We start from the raw sequence: 22,454 nt of genomic DNA, 5'->3' as shown, positions 1-22,454 counted from the left end.
CTATTATTTCTTCAGATTTAAGACACAACTGACATTGAAATACTGAGAACATTTGTGGCAAAAATGGAACTTAAATCATCACTGACGAAAAGTTCTCATCAGGACATATCTAGTATGTTTAGGTAATGAGTTCCATGAATAGTTTCCATATAACTGAAGTTTAGCGCTTTTAACATCCAAAGTTGAAGAGAAACATTGTAAAGTGTCTCTCTCACTTTTCTGTTTCAAACAAAAAAACATAATAAATACTGCATTTGGTAGTTTCTTCACCATTCAGGGGTATTATCATAAACAGCTATTGTTACAATCAGGTTGTAAAGCAGCAAGTTATTAAGGCATGTTGGGTTCTTTTTCCTTTGTTAAGTGGTTCATCAATTACAATGATTTTGGGTTCTGGTACCAGCATATTTCCACTTAAATACAGATACTTTAACAGCTCTCACTGATAGTGTGTTTAACTGACTCTTCTATCTATTTAGAATTGCATACATAATATGTTACCTAGTGAGAGTAATATCCTAAAAAGTTTTCCTTATACATAAGGTGTGAAATGTACATAGTCCTGGACTTGGCAATTTGGACATCCTGGAAATTTCTTGTTTCCCCCAGTTAGAACACTGACTGAAGAAGAGAGGTGTGTCCTGGGTAATTTTTCAAAAAAAATCAGTTCTTTCCACAAAGGATCCTCTTACAAAAACGTAAACTAATTATACCAATCTTGAACAGGGTACAGATTTACTCTTCAAGGACTTTCCTGATGATTCTAATACATAGTAAGAGCTTTTATTCTAGACAGCAAAACCTTCCTCATAAATAGAAGAAAAGCATTATTGGTGACTCCCATAACAGTTGCCCACTTTTACAACTTTTTCACCTTTTAAATTAGAACTCCAAAGTAACAATCAAATTTATATTTACCACTATGTAAATAACATTTCTACAACTGGTCCTGAGCTGCTATGGAAACTACTCTTCATGCTAGAATATAAATGTGAACAACCCAGTGTATTGTGTCTCTGAAGTCAGATATTTAGTAGAAAGTAAGTCTTGAGCTTGGACAAAGTTCAGCAAAGCTTGGGCAACTTCAGTTAAGAACCAAATTTCAGGTCTGGGGTTGTAGCTCAGTGGCAGAGCACTTTTCTCAGTGGCAGAGGAGGAGGAGGAGGGGAAGGAGGGGAAGGAGGGAAAGTAGGGGGGAGGAGGGGGAGGGGAAGAGGAGGAGAGGGAGGAGGGGAAGGAGGGGGAGAAGAAAAACAAGATTCAACTTAAAATAAATTTGAATCAGTGTAATAAATACGATAAATAGTCCAAATCACAGTAAATTGTATCATTAGTGAGCTATTTCTAGCATGCAAATAAACTCTAAGTGTAAGATGATGACAACCTGTTGCTGAAGTCGGCGCTTATCTTCTTCTAGCTGCTTGACTTTTAACCTTTCCAGCTCTACTTGGTGAATGCAGTCTTCTTTGGCCCTACGGATACAGTCCTGAAGTTCTTGCAGGTTCCGTTCACGTTCTGATTGCAGTTCCTTTTTCTCTCTTTGAAGCTAAAAACAAAAGCATCTTTAAAAGAGGCTGACCTGTTGAAAGTTGCATTACACTGTTGAATAGTCTATTATCCATATATTTAGTCAAATGTTCAGAATATTTACAAATTTATTTTCACAACCCTTTTAGTTATCAATGTTTATACTGATTTTATAATTTTCAATCATCATTTAATACTAATAAGAAAGTATATAAAAAATCCATATACAACTCGTATAAATTCAGTTGAAAAGGCCCTAATCACTTACAATTCCCACTGGAATAAAGTCCTATTTTATTATATAAGCAAATGTGTTCAAGTTTAATTTATTTTATTAGAAACGTCTAATTCTATGCCTATCACGTAGGAGATATATTTAAAATTAAACAACTAAATCATTAGGAAATTTTAGAAACTATATAATGGCAAGATTAATTTGCTAAGAAAATTTTAAGAAACATAGAGAAGGAACACACAAATTTAATGTGAGAAAATTCTAGTTATTTTAAAGCAAACTTTACGGAATTTTTTAAGGGTAAAACTTAGTTCAGACCCAATAAATGTTAATGTATCATATATTAACCTCTCATGCCTCCTTGGAATCTATAATCTTGAATGACAAGAAAGAAGGAAATTCCCTTTTCTCTGGAAATAAAATCAGGATTACATGCCTCCAAGTTTATGCTATATTTTATTTTTCTAGTCTGCAACTATGGAATTCTTTCTATAATTTTAACCAAAAACCTCTACTATTGTAGAAGTCAGCCAAAGTTGAATAAAATATAGTTAACTAGTTTAAGGAAAAATTTTCTAACAGTTCCTAACATTCTAACATTTCAAACATACTTTACCTACTTGAAATTTTCCCTACAATGTCTGAAGAACAATATCCAGAGCAAAAAGAAGTAAATGGTATGAACTTCATAGACTGAAATAAGAACACAAGACAGATGAATGAAGTACCTCTGATTCTGCACTGGCAAGCTGTTGTTCTCGCTTTTCTAAGTCAATCAGGGTTTTCTGAAGTTTTCCTTCTAAAATACTATATTCAGCCACCTAAAATATAGTTAAAGAAAAGTTACCTTAACTCACTTTCCATATTCAAAGCACATGCAAATTCAAAAATATATATTATTTCACTGAAATAAAATCTGAAAATAGGAAATAGTCAAATACATGAACCAATCCAAAGCAGAAATTTCTTCTACCCTAAGAAGGGAGATCATCATGTTTATGTTTGCCTATCTCTAGTGGTATTCAGTTTCACAAGGAAGCCCACTTTTCTACTGGGCAAAACCAGACTGTTAGTAAAATCTTGTGCTTAGTCAAAACCTAGCTTCTTAAAATTTTCTAGTATTCCTTTGAAGCCCTCTCAGTCACTTATACTCTCTTTTCCTGGAACTAATCCACTTGCTAGATCAGCCAGTCAGTTACAAGTCAGTTCTATTCATTCAAATCTGACTTTTTACTATATTCTAGTCTGAGTTCCTGATTAGGCCCCTAAACTAGTACCAATTTCTTTGAAGTTAAAGACTGCCTTTAAGGAAAGTTCTGTTCAGGATAAGAGGCCTACCTTCTTGGCCTATACAGGACGTAGGACTCTCTTGGCTTTCCTTCAATTTAGGCTGATCACTTTTTACTAGAACTTTCTAAAACAAATTTTCTGCTTTTGTTACCAACTAATCTCCAGGTCCTAGGCCCCATCCCGATTTTCTCTTTCCAGTTGACAATAAATCCCTGATTTGCACTCCTTAGAAGCCTACCCTTTAATCCTATTTTTCTATCCTTGGAAAGAGAAAAGAAAATGTTTCTTCACATATTTGAGCCTGGGGACAGCCATTACACGTCTCTTCCTAATTTTTTTTTCTTCTTCAAGATAAACACAAGTTTCAACCATTATTCGTATGTTATGACTTCTACATTATCTACTCTCTTGAATTTAATGTAGGGTTGAGGTTCTTGACAAAGTCCTAAATGTGATATCCAGATGTGACATCACCAGTTCAGCAACCAAAGACCATGTATTGCCAAAGACTAGGAAAACTCTCAAGCGGGGCGTGGTGTGTGGGGGCTGAGGCAAGAGGATTCCAAATTCGGCCAGCTTCAGGAAATTAGCAAAGCCCTATGCAACACAGTGAGACCATGTTTCAAAATAAAAAATAAAAAGGACTGGGTATGTAGCTCCATAGTGAAGTGCCCCTGGGTTTGTTCCATTGTACAAAAAAAAAAAAAAGAAGAAGAAGAAGAAGACTAGGACAACCCAAGTCTACTGACTTATCTAAAACTGCCTTTGCTAACTGAAGATCCTAGTTACATTGTTAATGTTTTTTTAAGTTCCTAGGAGTTGTGCTTGTTTGTAAATCTGGCATAAGCATGCTCTTTGTCCAAAGGACTCTCTTAAACTAACTGCAGAATGTGACACCTTCATTTGATTACTTAGGCCTAATAAACCAACCCATCAGGATTATTTCTATATTAATTCTATGAACTCTACCTAAAAATACGTTAAGCATGTCTTCCATCCTTAAACAAATCATTAATACAAACACCTAAATATGTGTATTTCAGAGTTGATTGTCTCTTCTTGTGCAACATAACCTCCTGGGTGATCTCATCCTCCTACTACCATCACATATACCAAGAACTTCCAAATTATATTACAAAATCAAACCACAGCCCCAGGCTGGGGATTTAGCTCAGTTGGTAGAGTGCTTGCCTTGCAAACACGAGGCCCTGGGTTCAATCCTCAGCACCACAAAAAAAAAAAAAAAAAAACACAGCCCTACCACCCTGGTATTTCAGGTTATAGACCTAAATTACCTGTTGAATATATCAACATTTTTCATATATCTCAAACTCAAAAATATATAAAAACCTGAAATCATAATCTTCTTAACTAATATTTATTATATATCTAGCATATATAGGGCATAACAAAATTGTGTGGAAATGATATTCTCAGGGAAGGACTATATAAGCATGTGAATATTTAATATAATTTTAATAGTATGCTATTAAAAAAATAAAGCAGAGTTGAGGGGACAGTTAGTGCCCAGGGACAGGAGAGAGGCACTACTTTGAATAGGTAGTCAGAGAAGGCCTCACTGAGATTATTCTAAGTAGACACCAAAAATTATCTCTGAAGGAAGAGAATCCATAGATTCTGAGGAAAGAGGTAGCTTAACGTGTTTGAAGAACTATAAGGAGGCCAGTAACAGGACTAACCAGAGATGAGGTGGGACAGGAAGCTAGGGTACAGATTATATAAGGTCTGGAAGGTACTGGTAAGAACTCTTAAGTTTTATTGTGTGAATGTCAGTAGGATGAGTTTTGAACAGTGGAGTACATAATTCTGTCTTAGATTTTAAAAGATCTTGGGCCAGGATAGATAAAATAAGGTATAGGGGCCAAGAACAAATGAGAGATACCAATGTTAAGAAGTAACTAGTAATCTTAGGAGCAAGGCCATGAAGGCTTGACCTAAGGACAGTGATGGAGGTAATTGTAAAGGGTTAGTTTTCACAATACATTCTGAATATGAAGCCAACAGGGTTTGCTAACAAACTAAATGTGCAATGATGGAGTCAAAGATGACTTAGTTTGTAGCCTACACAGTTAACTAGAAGGTAATGTCATTTATTAAGATGGTGAATTAATAGGAGCAAATTTACAGAGGATGTAGATAAAAACTTTGATTTTAGATATATTAATATATATGAGATGCATATGAGACAGCAAACTGGCAATATAGTGAAGGTTGTCAAGTAATGAGGTGCACAGCAGTCCAAGAAAGAAATCAGAGATGGAAGCAGGTAAGAAGGAGTGGGTGTGTATAATGCATATAATTTGAAGAATGAAAAGCTGATAGAGTGGATGAGATCATCAAAAGAGTATAGAGAGAAATAAAGAAGGGATTCCAGGAATGTTCTCTGGAGCAAAACAATATTTAGAGGTTGGATCTAACATAAAATAACATGAAAATTGGGAAGGGGAGATCACTAAAGTCTGCAGAATACCAGAAGAGTACAATCAAGAAAGACAAGTAGAGGAAGTGTTTTAGAATGGAAGAGATGAAACTGGATGAGGGTGGCTTGTTTGATAAGAGAAAAATTGTGTGAACTGATTAAGAGAATGAACTGACTACAGAAAGGAGGATTGCAGGGCAGCACCAAAGACTCCTTAGTTAAGGCTGGAGGATGTAAACCATTATCATCTCTTCTCCATCCATTCCCTCTTCTCTATAATCCTATAGCTATAACCTTACAGACTTCATTTTCATTTATGAATAGTTCTCCCAGTTTCCCAGAGTTTAGTTTCACATTCCTTTGTTCCATCCACCATTCTTCCATCAGAATGACTGTTCAAAATAAAATGTGATCACCTCACTTCTTTATATAAAGATCTTCATTAAAAAAGGAAAGTTTCTCAAATCTCTACTTTTATCAAGCAGGGTTCATCATCTGAACCACTGAACATGAAAAGTGAAGTAAATTATTTTGTCTGTCTTCTAAAAGCCTAGATGCACAAGAGAAAGTTAATTCATTACCAACAACAGATGCCTTAGGACATGAGGGCTTCATTCTCTCAGAAACCCTGGCTGGAAAAGCCTACACAGGATCTAGTCTGAACTCTTTTAAGTAGAAAATAAGATCATTCAGACTCTGACCCTTCAATCTGTCCTCCCCTCTCCTCACATTCAACTACACACTATTTTCTTAATGCAGACCCTATTTCAAACTTTTCTGCCTTTGTTCAAGGGAATGTCTATATTTGGAATGCCCTTTGGGTCTACTTGGTGATGGCTACTAAATTTCACCAAAGTGAAAACATATCTATGAAACACTTAGTCAAGCTCCCTTATGTATGACTGATGTCTTCCTCCAATGTGAGTACATGCTAGCTATCTTCAGCTATTTGATGGGTGGTCATATGTAAGACAGAGTTAAACACTATCTCAGAGGTTCCAAAAGGCAGAACAGGAACCAGGTGTGTACATAAATAACTCTTTCAGGTGAATTTTCAAAACATTAATGAAGTCATACACTGTCTCAAAAACTTTAGTTGAACAAAATAAAAATGAATAGAAAGGGGTCAATCAGGAGGACATCAACAAACATGTCAAGAAAGACAAGTAGAGGAAGTGTTTTAGAATGGAAGAGATGAAACTGGATGAGGGTGGCTTGTTTGATAAGAGAAAAATTGTGTGAACTGATTAAGAGAATGAACTGACTACAGAAAGGAGGATTGCAGGGCAGCACCAAAGACTCCTTAGTTAAGGCTGGAGGATGTAAACCATTATCATCTCTTCTCCATCCATTCCCTCTTCTCTATAATCCTATAGAGAATCAGAGAATTTGGCTTTTAAAGATTTCATCACACTGAAGAAAAAAACTTGTTTCTCCCTATTGACTTGAATTTTAAAGTCCATATCATATGTTAACACATCCTAGTTCACAATATTCTTTCAAAAATAGCACTTAAAAATAAAATATTCAATGAAGTAGACTCAAATTGCACTTAGGTTGAAAGAACATGGCACGTTCAAATCTACCTTTTCAGTCACTACTTATTAGGCAAGCATCATATTTTCTGACGATTTAATAATTAGCCAGGAGCTCAGGAATTCAAGCTGAAATGGTCAAAATAGTTATATACAAGAAAACCAAATAAAACTTTTGACTAAAAAGATCATTATTACCAAAATGACAATGAACCAAAAATAATTTGCTTTTTTAAACCTCATTACATTAAAACCTTTTTATATTGCAACAAAAAGTTCAATTATGGCTTTTGTCAGAATTTTAGCAATTTTATTAACTTTTCAAATTGGCTTATCATTTGAATTTTACAAACCTCAATAGTGGGAAAAAAAACTTAACAACATAGAAAAAAGTGGTTCAAGAATTAACCTACCTAGTCTTCAAAGGATATGTAAAAAATTTCAAACATTAAAATATTATATAATTCCCTTTGATTTAATTAGTACAACATGAGATCTGGACCTATTACTTAATATGAAACTCATATATTAAAGTAATAATAAAATTAGTATAGTATTTAAAATATGTGTGAGGGCTTTTAATTCTCATTTTGGTTATTTGAACACTACCTAAACATGGAGATTTTGCAGTAGTCTTATCTTTTTCTTTTAGCTTTTTTCAATGATTACTGGTTATTCACATTTTTAATGACTGAGAATTAAGTTAGAAAAAGCTGAAATGGTAATTTTAAAGTCAAAGGCCCACAGGACTCTGTTTACCCAGAGTTCTCCTCTATAAACCCAAATTGAACAATAAGCAGCACAGGACTATGATCCCCAAGAGACAGTGAGGCAAGCTTATTAATAACTATAGCTTATTGTCTGGAGGCAGTTTCTGGACTGAAGCTCAAGAATAGGCAACCCAAACAGAGTCTTGCCATCTTGCTGAGTCGAGGAAAGACTAGAGAATGGAGAGGCAGAGGTAACTGGAATTTGTGAGGAAAGGAAGAAGATGCAGAGTAAGCAGTGGAGACCTGCAGTCATCCCCTGAAACTTGAGGTAGTAGACTGATTAATCACTTATGAGAGTATTTTTGAAGTCTTAAAATTTAATATGTATTTTTTGAATCAGTAATACTATGCAAATTTCAAAATCCGAAAAGTACAAAACACCTCCTGCCTAATCCATCCATTAATTTCTTTCAACACACACCAAGGATAATTAGTTTCCTTTCAAAGATCTTCTTTAATGTAGATGCAAGGTATTATCATTAATATTCTTACTTCTCCCCCTCAATTGTTATACAAGTTTTTACCTTTTTTTTTACTAGTGATTCTCTTTCTCGGTCCCTTACTTTCCATTCTTCTGCAAGAGCCTGCATATGAGCCAGTTCTTTCTGCTTCAGCTACAAAAATAAGAAAAGGAAAGTCACCCCAATAACCTCCAAATATTTAAAATAAATGAATCAGTTGTCTTAACTAATACTGATCAATAATTTATTCATTTACTTTTACCACAGGCATCTTAAATTATTATTAAAAAAATAATAGAGGTTGCTTGAGGCATGTAATACTATATAAGTCAGGAAAGCATAAAGCTAACAGTAAGTTCTCTTTTCTAACTCTTGTTTGGAGACTGAAGGTGCCACACTCTGGGTATACTAAATGAGAATTGGAGATTAAAGGAATAACTTTCATTCTTAACTTTGCCTAACAATGACAGACAAAATTGAGAGAAATCCTTCTGAGTGGCATCTGCCAAACTGTTACATTTCAACTATGTTTTCATTGTCAACTGACTATATTGTTGACATTCAAATAAACTAGAAGGAATATGGAGAGAAAATCCTGCCTTAAAGAGGGAAAAATGTAAGAGGGACACAAAAATACATTTTTAAGTAAAATTTACAAAGCAACCTGGTTTTCAAAAATGTCTTCCTGCATCTCCTTCCACATTTCTAGCTCAAGTGCTGCTTTGTATTCTAAGGTTTCACGTGGTTCTGTCTGGATCTCTGAATTACAAGGTGCTGGAGGAAGAGAAGATGGCTTCTGTTGTACAGCAGGTAATCCCTAAGGTATGAATGAAAAAGCACATTTCAACAAACAAAAGTATAAATATTAGATCTCTTTTAAGGAATAATATGACAACACTTCATTATATTTACCTGAGATGAATCAGAGACAAAAATTTCACGCATTTTTACTAGTCCATAATCTTCTAGAGTCACTGTGTAAGATAGATCTACTATTCTATTATTTGATCTACAAATGAAATAAGAAATATTTTTAAATTTGTGAATACCTTTGTATTAACTTTTCTTTTTATTACCCCAGAGCTGTAGTGTTAAGGAATAAGCAACATTTCTTAAACCCAACTCTCTTCCTGCTTAAAAAACAGCAGCCTCTAGGAGCTTCAAGATCTTCTATATTTGTGATTTTACTTGATCATCACAAACATCCTACTAAGTACCTACCTATATTTACTATGAAATGACTTAAACACATGCACATTTTTTTTGCACATTGTTTTTGAAAAACTATAAAAGGCAAAATTTAAAATCTTACTGTCCACAGGTAATTACTACTAATATTTATTTCCTTCTTTGATTTATGTATATGTAGATACACATACAAACATGCACACCGACAGTCTGTCCTTTCTTCCTATTTTTAACAGGAACATTTTCTCATGTCATAAACATTATTTCAAAAATGTGTGGTTTTGATTTTTTTTTTAGGATTGAACCTAGGACCATGCATATTCTACAATTAAGCTAAATCCCTAGGTAAAACTTTTATATTCTAAGGTTTCATGTGGCTTTGTCTAGATCTCTCAAGGACAAGATGCTGGAGGGTTTTAAATGTGGGTTTTACGCAGTACAACATGCTAAATAAGTTTTCCTACTCTTTATTGCATAATTTATTCTGAAATCTTTTGTCTACTTTTTCTGGGATGTACACACTCATATAAATGTTTTTTTTTTTTTTTTTTTTTTGCTACTGGGGATTGAACCCAGTGGCATTCTACCAGTGAATGACATTCCTACTTCTTTTTATATTTTTTATTTTGAGACAGGGTCTTGCTCTTACAGAGACTGGCCTCAAACTTGTGATCCTCTGTCTCAATCTCCCAAGTAGCTGGGATCACAGGCATGCACCACCACACCGGGCATGTATATGTCTTTTACAGAATATATGCATTATTTATCCCAGGTTAATTTCCAGAAGTATAAATTATTTGGGCCATAATGAGGATCTCTCTGTATCAAAGAACTGCAGGTAATATTATCATTAAATAATAAAAAATAAGACAAAATATTAGAGAGGAATGAAAGCTTTGTTATTGTTATTGTTATTGCTTTTTGGTACTAGGGATTGAACCCAGGGGCACTTAACCACTGAGCCACATCCCCAGTCCTTTTTATTTTTTATTTTGAGACAGTGCCTCACTAAGTTCCTGAGGGCCTCATTAATTTGCTGAAGCTGGCTTTGAACTTGTTGAGATCCTCCTACCTCAGCTTCCCAAATTGAGGTAGGAGGCTGAAAAATATCAAAACATATGGCTTTTCTCTAAATCAAACATATACCAGTCAAAGAAAACTTTAATAGATGAATCTCATACAATTAGAATTCTTAATTAGCCAACTTTAAAATTTTCTTCTCACAAATCTCAGAAGAAATGAATAAAGTAAAATGAAGCACTACTACATCTGAGAGAAACTCCTGAGCATATCTGAAGGTCTCACTTAGTAAATTTGCAAAAACTTCTGTCTACAAAGCAAGACAATAAAAGCAATATTCAAAACAGGCAGACAACATTAAAATAATAGCTATAATGATTAAAAGAACACTAATTTTTAAAAGATATTTTTCAGAAAGAGGACTCAGAAGAAAAAGAACTCAGTTAACCAAATATTTGGTTCTCCAAGACACCTGTTCCTACACCTTCCAAGTGAATAAAGGTTTTGCTAAATCTTTCTGTCTCTGGAAGTGGCCACGGATGGAAAGAAATAAAAAAAAAGAAATTTCAAGATCTCAAATTTTTGCAGAGTCTTAACTTCTTCATTCTCATTATGCTTTAAAAACAAAGAAAATAGTATACAATGTTAAATTAAATGTTAATTTTTATTAATTTAAAAAAGATAATTCAACAAATATGTTGATTAAAATATATGAAATAATCCGAGTTTTTCAATGTGGCAATGAAGTTCAGGGCAAAAAAAAAAAAAAAGACTGTCGTTTTGGGGATTGAACTCAGGACTTCACACATGCTAGCTACAGAGCTATATATCCCCAGCCTACAGTAATTTATTTAAAATACTGACTCTGAAAGAGAAGGAAATAAAAGATATACAAACAGTAAAAGAAGTCATCAAATGAGCAGCTTGCAGATAATATGATCCTATACTCAAAAGATCCAAAAAAAGACTTATAAAGCTGATAAAGAAATCCTGCAAAATAGCAGGATACCAAACCAAAACAGAAAATTCAATAGCTTTTCTGTACATCAATAAAGAATCTGGGAAAAAGAAATCAGGAAAACAATTATAATCACAATAGCCTCAAATAACAATAAAACCCAAATAAACAAATAAATGAAAAAAAAAACCCAAAACCTAGGAATAAATCTAACCAAAAAGATAAAAGACAGCAATCATGAAAATCACAGAACACTGAAAAAAGAAACAGGAAAAGACACAGAAGATGGAAAGACCTTCCATGTTCATGGAGAAGCAGAATTAAATTTGTTAAAATGGTCATATTGCTGGGTGTGTTGGTACACACCTATAATCCCAACAGCTCAGGAGGCTCAGGCAGAAGGATTGCAAATTCGAGGCCAGCCTCAGCAACTCAGCAAGGCCCTAAACAACTTAGTGTGACCCTGTCTCAAAAAAAAACAAAAAAACGAAAAACAAACAAACAAAAACCAGGTTGGGGTGACCTGTCTTAAAATTTAAAAAATACATAAATAGGTTGGGGATGTAGCTCAGTGGGTAAGTGACCCTGGGTTAAATCCCCAGTACATATATATATGAATGCCATATTATCAAAAACAATCTACAGCTTCAAAGCAGTCCCATCAAAATGCCAATGATATTTTTCACAGAACTAGAAAAAAAAAGTCCTAAAATTCATAGAGAAGAATTAAAGACCTAAAATAGCTAAAGCAATTCTGAACATAAAGAACAATGATGCAGACATCACAATACCAATTTTAAATTACACTACAGAGCTATAGTCACAAACACTGTATGGTTCTACACGAATGGAAAAGAATAGAAGACTCAGACACAAACCTATACAGATATGATTATCTGATCCTCGACAACATTTGCTTTCACCAACATCTTTTAAACAAATGGTGCTTGGAAAACTAGATATCCTCATGTGGAGAATGAAACTAGATTCCTATTTTTTATCCTAGAAAAAAGACAATCCAAAATGGATCAGATACTTAGGAATAAGACCCAAAAACTCTGCAAATGCTAGAAGAAAACATAGGAGCAATGCTCCAACATAGAAGCTCAGGCAATGACTTCCTTAATAGGACTCTTAAAGCTCATGAAATAATATCAAGAATTAAATAAATGGGATGATATCCAATTTAAAAGCTTCTACACTGCAAAGGAAACGAGTGTGAAGAGAAAATCAACAAAATAAGAGAAAAACCTTTGCCAGCGACTCTTCTGACAGAGGATTACTATGCAGAATATATAAAGATCTCAAAAAAAAAAAAAACAAATAACCCAAACAATAAATCGCAAATGGACTAGACATTCCTCAAAAAATTAAAATGGCCAAAAAATATATGAAAAAATGTTCAAGATCTTTAGTAATTATAGAAATGCAAATCAAAACTACACTGAGATTTCATCTCACTGTAGTAAGAATGGCAATCATCAACAACACAATAAATGCTGCCAAGCAAGTGGGGGAAAATGAACATTTATACACTGCTGATGGGACTATAAAATGTACAACTATGGAAATCTGTACAGAAGTTCCTCAAAGAACTAAGAATGGAACTGCCATGACCCAGATATATCACTTGCTGGTATTTTCCAAAGGAAAGTCAGCATACTACAGTAATGCATGCATGCTTATGTTTATAGCAATGCAATTCACAACAATCAAGTTATGGAACCAGCCTAGGTGTCCATCAGCAGATAAATGGATAAAGAAAATATGGGATATGTATACAACAGAGTTTTATTTAGCCATAAAGAAGGACAAAATTATATCATTTGCTAGAAAATGGATGGTACTAAAGAGCATCATGTTGAGTAAAATAAGTTAGAATCAAAAGTAAAGGGTTATATATTTTCTCACATGTGGAAGCTAGAGAAAAAAAGTTAAAAAAAAAAAAAAAAAAAAAAGGAAAGAAGCCTCATGAATATTGAAAGGAGACCAGAGGAGTTGAGAAAGGGGGTCAGGAGAAAGGGAGGTACTAGGGATTGAAATTAATCAAATTACATTATGCACATGTAAAAATGTCAAAATGAATTCCCACTCATGTATAATCATAATAAACTAATAAAAATGAATAAATTTGAAAAAAAAAACTGCCTCTGACTGCTGACATATATAATGTTCTCAGACTTTAGATTGGAGGCAAAAATTGAAATACTCTTAAGTGGAAAACAGTACCTGCCATTTTTAATGCAAAATTATGTACAAATACATTATAAACTTAACCTTAAATAACAAAATAAAAGAGTCTGAATTTAAAACTTTAAAGAGAAGAGAGGGAAAATACTTAGCAGTCTCAATAAGAATTAGGATACTGCAGTAGTGAAAATTTTTTTAATTTTGTGAAGGAAAATGGGCAGCAGGAAGCTAATCAGTAAAGTGAATACAAACCCCACAAGTCAAAGAATAAATATCAGCAAAAAGAGGATATGAAAGCATAAAGCTGTGGCATGTTAACATCACATGAATAGAAGGAAAGTGAAAATCAATTGTGTGAGATGCATTACCCTTGTGCTGCTATAATAGGCACAGTTTCACTGTAAGTTTGACGCCAACACTGTTCACCATTAGAACCTAAAAAACGCGTTTTTTCTGAAGACAAGATGTTAGAAAGCTGGATTCTCGCGATTCCCAGGAGTAAATCTTTACTCATTTTATCCTTGTGCCATAATTCAACCAGTAATGGAATCCTAAGGAAGAGAGAAACATGAGTTCATACCTATCAACTCTAAAGTTTTTTCTGAACTAAAATTATAAATGCCCTTGATGTAGTAAAATATGTTTTTGTTTCCTAAAAAGTTATTTAACACAACTGTTAAAGGCTCAATTCCACAGGTAACAAATATGAAGTACAATTGTGTTTTCTACACCTCTTTCTAGGCAATAAACTCTTTATACACTGTCCCACAAATGGTTAGATACTTTGTATCTACCCTTCATTCTTCCTGTACAAATTTGGATTGTGATACTCAGAAAATAAGACATTTCACACCTTTTGTTCTCACTTTTTTTTTCCCCACAAATTATTTCAGTTAACTAGATTACAGACCTTCAAAAAAAGCAAATAATACACCACAGTCATTCAGTGACTCAATAACCAAAACTAAATATTCTTAGTTACTTATCAAAGTTCTTATTTAACAAAGTTCAAATATCTGAACTCAAACAGATAAGATATAAAAATCTGAAAACAAGGCCCTAAACAACTGAGTGAGACTCTACCTCAAAAAAAAAAAAAAAAAACACAACAATAAAGGGCTGGGGATGTAGTTCAATGGTAAAGCAACGTGGGTTCAATCCTCAATATCAAATAAATAAACAAACCATGTAAAAGTGATGTAGAAGCACAAACGTCACAAAAATTATCTATAAATGTGTTTCTTGATTCTCAACCAATGTAGATTTAAACCTCTATAAATTCTTTCTTTTGATAAGTTACAAATTTTCAAGAGTTTTCAATAAGAAAATACACACAGTATATACATTACCTTAAGAAGGTATCTTGCAGCTGGTAAGGCATAGTTGCAAAATCAAACGCACAATAAGACTGGGGAAGAAAAACTTCCATGTTTTTCCGAACTTCTATAGGAGGGTTAGTCATAATAGGAGCTGCACTTCCAAAGAAAGGGTATGAATACCTATAATTTAAGAAATACAAAGAAAGTCTTACTGTATAGTCTACAGATAAGACTTAAAAATAGTTTGGTTAAAAAATACAATATGACTACTTAGAGAAAGTAGAATTTTTAAAATTACAAAATGGTAGGAATACTGAGTTCCCATTTGCCTTAGAATTCCTTGAAGGTATGTATCCTTTTTCATATCTCCATTTCCAGAAAGAAATAAGCAGTTTCTTTCATTTAATAAACACTTAAGAAATGCTTGCAAATTTTAATTTCTAAACCTACTTTCCTTTATATAATGTCCTGATCTTTTATGGGCTAAAAAGCCCTTAGTCAACTCCAAAAGGGATGAATTCATAGTAATTTATCTTTGAACAGAGAATCAGGATAAAAACAACTCAAATTATGGATAAATCAACAAGTGACATTCTTGCTCTTGTCACAAAATCGTACTAGGGTAAGCCAGAGGTAGTAGTGCAAGCCTTTTTATTCTAGCTACTCAAGAAGCTGAGACAGAGAATCTCAAGTTTGATGCCAGTTTCAGTGACTCAGCAAGACCCTGTAACAAAATAAAGAACTGGGATGTAGTTCAGAGGCAGAACACTCCTGGGTTTACTCCCTAGTACAGTAAGAATGAATGAATAGCTAGATAAATAAAACCATACTAGGTTAAATGGAAGAATGCCTGACTTGTGCTGAACATACACTGAATTTAAAGCCAAACATAATGATATTATAATGCTCACTTAAATTTTATCCTGTATGTCGTTACTCATACATGAAACTAAAATTTAAATCCTACTAGAAAAAAAAATCATTTTTCCTACAAAAAGATCCTATGCATTGATCCAATACCTATAAAATTATATTCACTGAAGTCAATTCACCTCGGAGAGTTCACATCCTAGATTTCAACCCCTACACCCCACCATAGGATCTAGGGATTAATGAGGGAAAAAAAAAATCCAGATTGAAGGAAATCCTGCAGATTAAACTTTTTGACCAGTAGGACTGGTATGTCTTATTTCATAAATGCTATTACATAGCTGCAAACTACAATTTCATAGTGATGCAGAGCATGATAACATAAAATGTATCAAACAAAAAATTAAGTGGCATTTAAAAAGTGCATTAAAATGAATCAAAGACTGAACAAGCATCCAGTAAATTTATGTAGAGTATAAAATGGGTTGTAGTTATTTACTTCCTGTTTAGAATATTATTTCTTCTTTGCCAAGAGAATGACTACTCTCCCTCATATTTTGACTTATCTCTGAATCTGTCTTCTTTACTAAATTGCTGTTTATGTGGCTCCGGTACCTCTAATACCAGGTACCTCTAATACCTCTAATTGTTGGCATAATGTAGGCACCTCATGGTTAAACAAATGGTCCTGATGACAAGAAGTAAAAGCAAATATTAACATTAGTGCTTTCACAGTGGATTTGTACAATGCTCACTCTCATAGTCATCTAATTTTGTGCCTGTTTCGACACTCCTGGCCACATTTATTTATAGGCAGATTTAGATCAGATTCTCTAGTAGCAGCAAAAGAAAGTTCTCAGTCAAAGGGTTGAAGAGAAAAAAAGACAAACTAGAGAATAAGTAACAAGGCCAGGTCCAGTGGTGCTTTCCTATAATTCCAGCAACTCAGGAGGATGAATCAAGAGGATCTTAAGTTCAAGGTCAGCCTGGGCAATTTAGCAAGATTCTAAGCAACTCAGCAAGACCCTGACTCAAAATAAAAAATAAAAAAGACTGAAGATGTAGCTTAGTTGTAAAGCATCCCTGGGTTCAAGCCCAGTATCAAAAAATTAATGAATTAATGAATTAATAATTCTATTTCTAAAATAGAGAAAACAAACCCTTCAACAAAAGCTATCTCTTTAAGAGAAAATCTTTTCTCAGTCTTCAATTCCAAATAACAACACTTTAGTAATGATGGTTAGCATTTAACAGGTAAACTGCAAAATGTAAACTGAGATGGAAAGGCTTTCATTCTATTAGTTCTTTTCACCTCAGAGCTACGACCTTTGATTCCATCTATTATTCATGCCAAATCATGGAGAATTTGGAAACAAATTGAGAAGGAATCAAATAATTGAAAAATATGATACAGGTATGGGTTGATTTAAGCTCTTGAAAACCATGTATGCCTCAAATAACAGCAGGAAGCAATGGACAGTTGCTGAGATTTGTAGGTATGGCAGTTCAAGATAATTGACAGATCTCACTTCAATTACAGAAAGACCAAAAATTGGATTTCAAATGCTAATGTTTGCTTCGAAGAAATTTATGAGAAGGAAAAACTACTCCAAATACATTCTTATATTACATTTAATTTATATTTCAGTCATGAAAACCTTAGAAAACATAACATTATTAGAAAAAAAATACTGCAGGCCTGGAATGTGGTAGAGTACTTGCCTAGGATATGCAAGGCCCTGGGTTTGATCCTCAGTATCAAACACACACATACACACAGATACACAGGAAAGGCATTTATTTAGCTAAATAATTACATATATAGCAATTCTTTCTATTGACCAGTGAGCAAGTTTCACTTCTAGCTCACTAAGCATGGTTTTTAGATTCAGATCTATGAAATGTAGGTTTTAGGAATAAAATCTCTCACTATAACACAACTTTATAGAAAAACTAGATACTATACGACCATTATTTTTTCAAAGAAACAAACAAAAACAAAACTTTAAAGTTCAAGAGCCATCTATTTTAAATGGCATCATCAATAAATTATCATCAGCACCTACTCATCATACCAGAATAGGTAAGACTGTTACCTCTCATACCACAAAGTCACTCTGGTTTAAGTTTAAAGTTATTAGAATATAGACTTATTCCCTTCCCTGATTTAACAAGAGTTATAATTTCTTTTATAACATTTTTCTTTCTCTATGACTTCCCAAATAGAGGAAATATATCTCTCCTCAAACAAAATCAAATCACACCTTAATATGCAGTTGATTGGGAAACCAGTTTCCAAGCCATGGATACTTCTTAAGTCTATTGAAAAGCAAAAATGATGTGATGTTGCTGGAACAGCAATCTTCTGTCCCGAAGCTGTTTCTGAAATATTGGATATAGCCACTGGCTGTGTCAGTGGAGCAGGTACAGAAGAACTAATGCCTAAAATGAACATAAAATTAATTTTAAAAAGTTCAGATAATTTAAAGCTATCATCTCATTTACCTTCAAGCAAAGAATTTGACTATTTTATTTTATGAACTTATGAACTAAGGCATAAGTATCTAAAAAGTGGTTTATCCAAAATTACGTAGGCTTTTATTTCCCATTCTAGAACTGTACAAAGAGAGAGCTTACTCTCAACAAATGTTGCAAAACATTAAAACACACAGAACTGAAGCAATAATGTCTGACTAACACCTAGAAGGCACTTATTTCTAACAGGCAACTACACAGAACTGAGCATCTATCTGAAGGGTGGTACTTGAGATTTACTGTAAATATAAAATTATATCGCTTTTTACGAAGCAGTTGTGCTTATTTCAGACTTGGGCTGGGGTTGTATCTAGAGCACCTGCCTAGCATGTGTGAGGCACTGGGTTTGATTCTCAGCACTACATTTAAATTTTTTTTTAAAATTTTAATATTTAAAATTTTAAAAGGCTAAAACTTAAAATGATAGAAATATCTAATCTAATCCTACTATAGACAGAGATGTTTAGTAAGTGGTCCAAGTCATATTGCTACTTGGTAACACAACTAAACCTAACTTCTAACTTCTAATCCATCATTGCTTATATTACTAATTGTAACTGTAGACCCTTATGCAATGAATGGGAAATTTTTATAAAATTAGATACATGCATTCTCAGGCCCTGTTTTTATGGTCAAAAACAGTTTACTGTAAGAGGTGGTTAAAAGCTCTTTTTTCTAAAAATTCCAGTGAATAAGAGTTTAACAGTATAAAATCTATTTGAAACAACTATATTCTTTATTTTCTTTTGAATAGGTAATTTTCAATGTAAAGGTAAAATGAAAAATTCTCAAATTAGCCAACTATTACAAAGTTAAATAGATTGCAATTTTATTTTTTACTTGTTCTTTTTAGCTATACATGACAGTAGAGTGTATTTTGAAATTGCAATTACTTTAAATGAAATTTTTGATATTGCCACATATTATTGATTCTTTAAATACTCCACAATTCTGGGCTGGGAATGTGGCTCAGTGGTAGTGTGTTTGCCTAGCATCTGCAAGGCCAGAGGTTCAAACCCCAGCACAACAACAAAAACAAACAAGCAACAACAATAAAAAACCTCCACACTTTTCACTGGAAACCCATGAAAGTTCTCATAGCAATATATTAATGACTATAACATACAACCCCTAAAAGATAAGTGAAAAGAATATCTTACTCTTCAGATGTGGTTTTGTATCTTTATCATATTGTAAGCTTTCCACTTCACTTTCTGTTGCATCATCTTTGGTTGGAGGGGTCTGGTTATGAGGTGGAACAGGGGATCCACGTGGTGATTTTGGCCCAGTAACTGTGTTCTCCTTTATAGGGGTTAAAGCTCTCTTCTTTGAATGCTCTGATTCATGTCCACTCTGGGTCTTTAATTCAATTAAAGACTAGAAAAAAATTTTAAACAAAGTATAATTTGCAAAACATTTTCCCTCATAATTAAGCAAAAAACCTGGCCTTGTTTAATATATATATATATATTTTATATGTTTATATATAAGATATATAAATGAGCTTCCATTCCCAATTTGGATATTCCTAGTCTATTTTTCTTCACAATTTGTAAATTTCCTTATAGTATCTAGGACTAGAAAAAGGGAGGATGAACAGGAAGGAAATATAATATCCAGCACTGAGTAAAAAATGCATCCTAATGGATAAGGGATATTTGAGAATAAAATTCAGGCCTGAGTGACCTTGGGAATGATGATTCCTACCAAGGAAGTATAATGGAGGGCTATAGCCTTAAGGAGAAAAAAACAAATGTCTAGTATGATTTTCTTTCCTTTGTTCCATTCCCCTCTGAAAATGTGCATACAAATATATTATTTTCCCTTACTATATAAAATGCTTGGAAAACAGTATTCTGAAGAACAATAAGCAATCACTACATAAAAATATTTTTAGCTCTGATATATATGTGTGTATATTTGTAAAAATATATATATATATATATATTTAACTCATTTCAGTTTTTCTATCTTTAATTTACAACCTACAAATAGATTGATTCTTTGAAAGACTTTTGACATTACAGGTGATTCTATGGACAGACACAATTAAAAAAAAAAATACATTCAAATAAATGCCCACCTCTGTTGTAGAAACTGCCTACAGTATCAGGACTACAAAGCACTGAACAATTGGTATCAACCAAAAAGATACCTCTAATGCAAATTCACAGAAACCAAGTTTTAATATGTTCTCTTTTATCAGATTTTCCTTTCTATTATAGTAAATGGCTATGCTAGGGTTGGGGGAAAATGGTTCCCACTAGGAACCAAAGGCCAGGAAAGCTCTGAGAAAGTTACTTGTAAAGTAGAAACCACGGCACTTTTCTGAAAGGTTTATTAAAAAGCAGGTATCATATAATGAGGCCACTAATTCACAACAAAAATATTCTTAATGCTAGTTAACTCTTTTCAGGTTTAACCTTTATCATCATGAGTGACATTAGAGAAGCTGGGGGAATGGAAGGAAGGTCACTACTTGCCTGGGAATCGATGCCTTCTCTTTGCAGAGCCACAGATACTCCCACAGTTGGGGCTAGCTCCAGAGGAATAGGTGCCAGTTTTTGTTTGGCTCTGTTTGGAGGGTCAAGGGTAAAAGCACCCTCAATTGTAACTGGGTGCTGGTTGATTTCTGTACTGCCTTTTTTCAGTAGTCCATTTAAAGGTATTTCTGTACTTCCAAGTGACTGGTCTCCACAGCAGAGATGGATCTATTATGAACAGGAAAAACAAAATAGGGCTTTAACTTTCTCTTTTCATCTAAATGCCATAAATTTAACAAAAAGTTAATGCAGGCTAACTCTGCATGAAGTAATGAATTCTCACAAGATTGTTAAAACTGGTGATAATATGAATACACCATAGTGAATTCCACCTCATGTACAACTGCAAGAATGGGGTCCTAATTAGAATAAGATAGATTCCATACTTGTATAATTATATCAAGATGGACTCTACTGTCATGTATAACTATAAAGAACAAATAAGAAAAATTTTTAAATGTGATAAAACACAAAGTTTACTAGTAACTCAGTAACAGTTATTTCCTTTTTTTAATTTCTTTTTTTAATCATGTATGCTTATCACTCTTTTTTTCTGTCTTTTTGGTAAGCTATGGTTACTTTAGCACTTGACTAAGGAATTTTATACGTGGAAATTATATAATAAAAAATGTGTATGTAAATTTAAACAAAAAATACTTCACTTTTCTATTTCTACTTTAAGATAGAGTTCTAAAAAATAAGGCATCAGATCAGCTTGATTTGGAATTTTAAAATCTCAAATAATTTTGTTATTCAATCCTAAAACAAATGTTTTTTCATTTTTCTTATTTTTTTGACTTTTTATAAAATGGAGGACTAGACAGTTAAAGGTAAAAGAATACCTGGGGGAGAGAAGGTACTGCTAATCAATGAAAGCTAAACAAGAGTTCAACTTATATTACCACCTTTTGAAAACTACAAAATAGACTGTCCCTTGTATATGTTATATAACTATTCTTTTCCCTTACTAAATTAAGGCCTCAGAAAAGAGTATTCTAGAGAGCAATAAGCAATCACTACATAAAAATATTTTTAGCTCTAATATCAGCCGTGATAAAGTCAAGACACCTATGAATTAGTCTTAATGTTAAAAGGTGCACTATTTTTATAACTTAAATGTCCTCCATTAGAAGCAAATTATAAATCAATACATTTGATAAGGATTGATATTAGATACAGAATAAGATTTCAACTGCTTTTTCTTGAATCTCATTATTTTATATAGTCTTCAGTGTTCTAGAAATCTTGAGTTTAGCAAAATCATCTTTAAAATTTAGTATTACTGCCAGGCACAGTGGTGCATGCCTGTAATCCCAGCAGCTTAGGAGGCTGAGGCAAGAGGATCAAAAGTTCCAAGTTTGAGACCAGCCTCAGCAACTTAGAAAGACACTGCCTCAAAATAAAAAAATAAAAGGGCTGGGGAGCTCAGTAGTAAAGCAACCCAGAGTTTAATCTCCAGTACGACCCCCAAAAATTGTTTTTTAATTTAGTACTACTAAAATTTCTTAATTCCTCTTTTCACCTCCTGCCCAAAATGCAAGCCAAATCTAATGACTGAAATTACTTTAAACAA

The 22,454-nt window shown here is 33.4% G+C and overlaps 1 protein-coding gene across 2 annotated transcripts in view; it reads right to left on the bottom strand.

The window, feature by feature from the left end:
• Cep120 (centrosomal protein 120) overlaps positions 1–22,454 on the bottom strand; it is a 70,765-nt gene that overhangs the window by 22,464 nt on the left and 25,847 nt on the right. For both annotated transcript variants that reach the window (XM_047555631.1, XM_047555632.1), the window contains 10 exons: positions 20,822–21,049; positions 19,499–19,715; positions 18,068–18,245; positions 14,964–15,113; positions 13,983–14,165; positions 9,171–9,267; positions 8,923–9,075; positions 8,322–8,411; positions 2,491–2,583; positions 1,385–1,546 (listed from right to left, as the gene is read on the bottom strand). In XM_047555631.1, the coding sequence (XP_047411587.1) occupies positions 1,385–1,546; positions 2,491–2,583; positions 8,322–8,411; positions 8,923–9,075; positions 9,171–9,267; positions 13,983–14,165; positions 14,964–15,113; positions 18,068–18,245; positions 19,499–19,715; positions 20,822–21,049 (1,551 nt within the window). The remainder of the gene's footprint in view (positions 1–1,384; positions 1,547–2,490; positions 2,584–8,321; positions 8,412–8,922; positions 9,076–9,170; positions 9,268–13,982; positions 14,166–14,963; positions 15,114–18,067; positions 18,246–19,498; positions 19,716–20,821; positions 21,050–22,454) is intronic.

This window comes from Sciurus carolinensis, chromosome 6 (assembly GCF_902686445.1).
Source record: "Sciurus carolinensis chromosome 6, mSciCar1.2, whole genome shotgun sequence".
NCBI classification, from domain to species: domain Eukaryota; kingdom Metazoa; phylum Chordata; class Mammalia; order Rodentia; family Sciuridae; genus Sciurus; species Sciurus carolinensis.
This window is presented reverse-complemented; position numbering and strand designations above follow the sequence as displayed.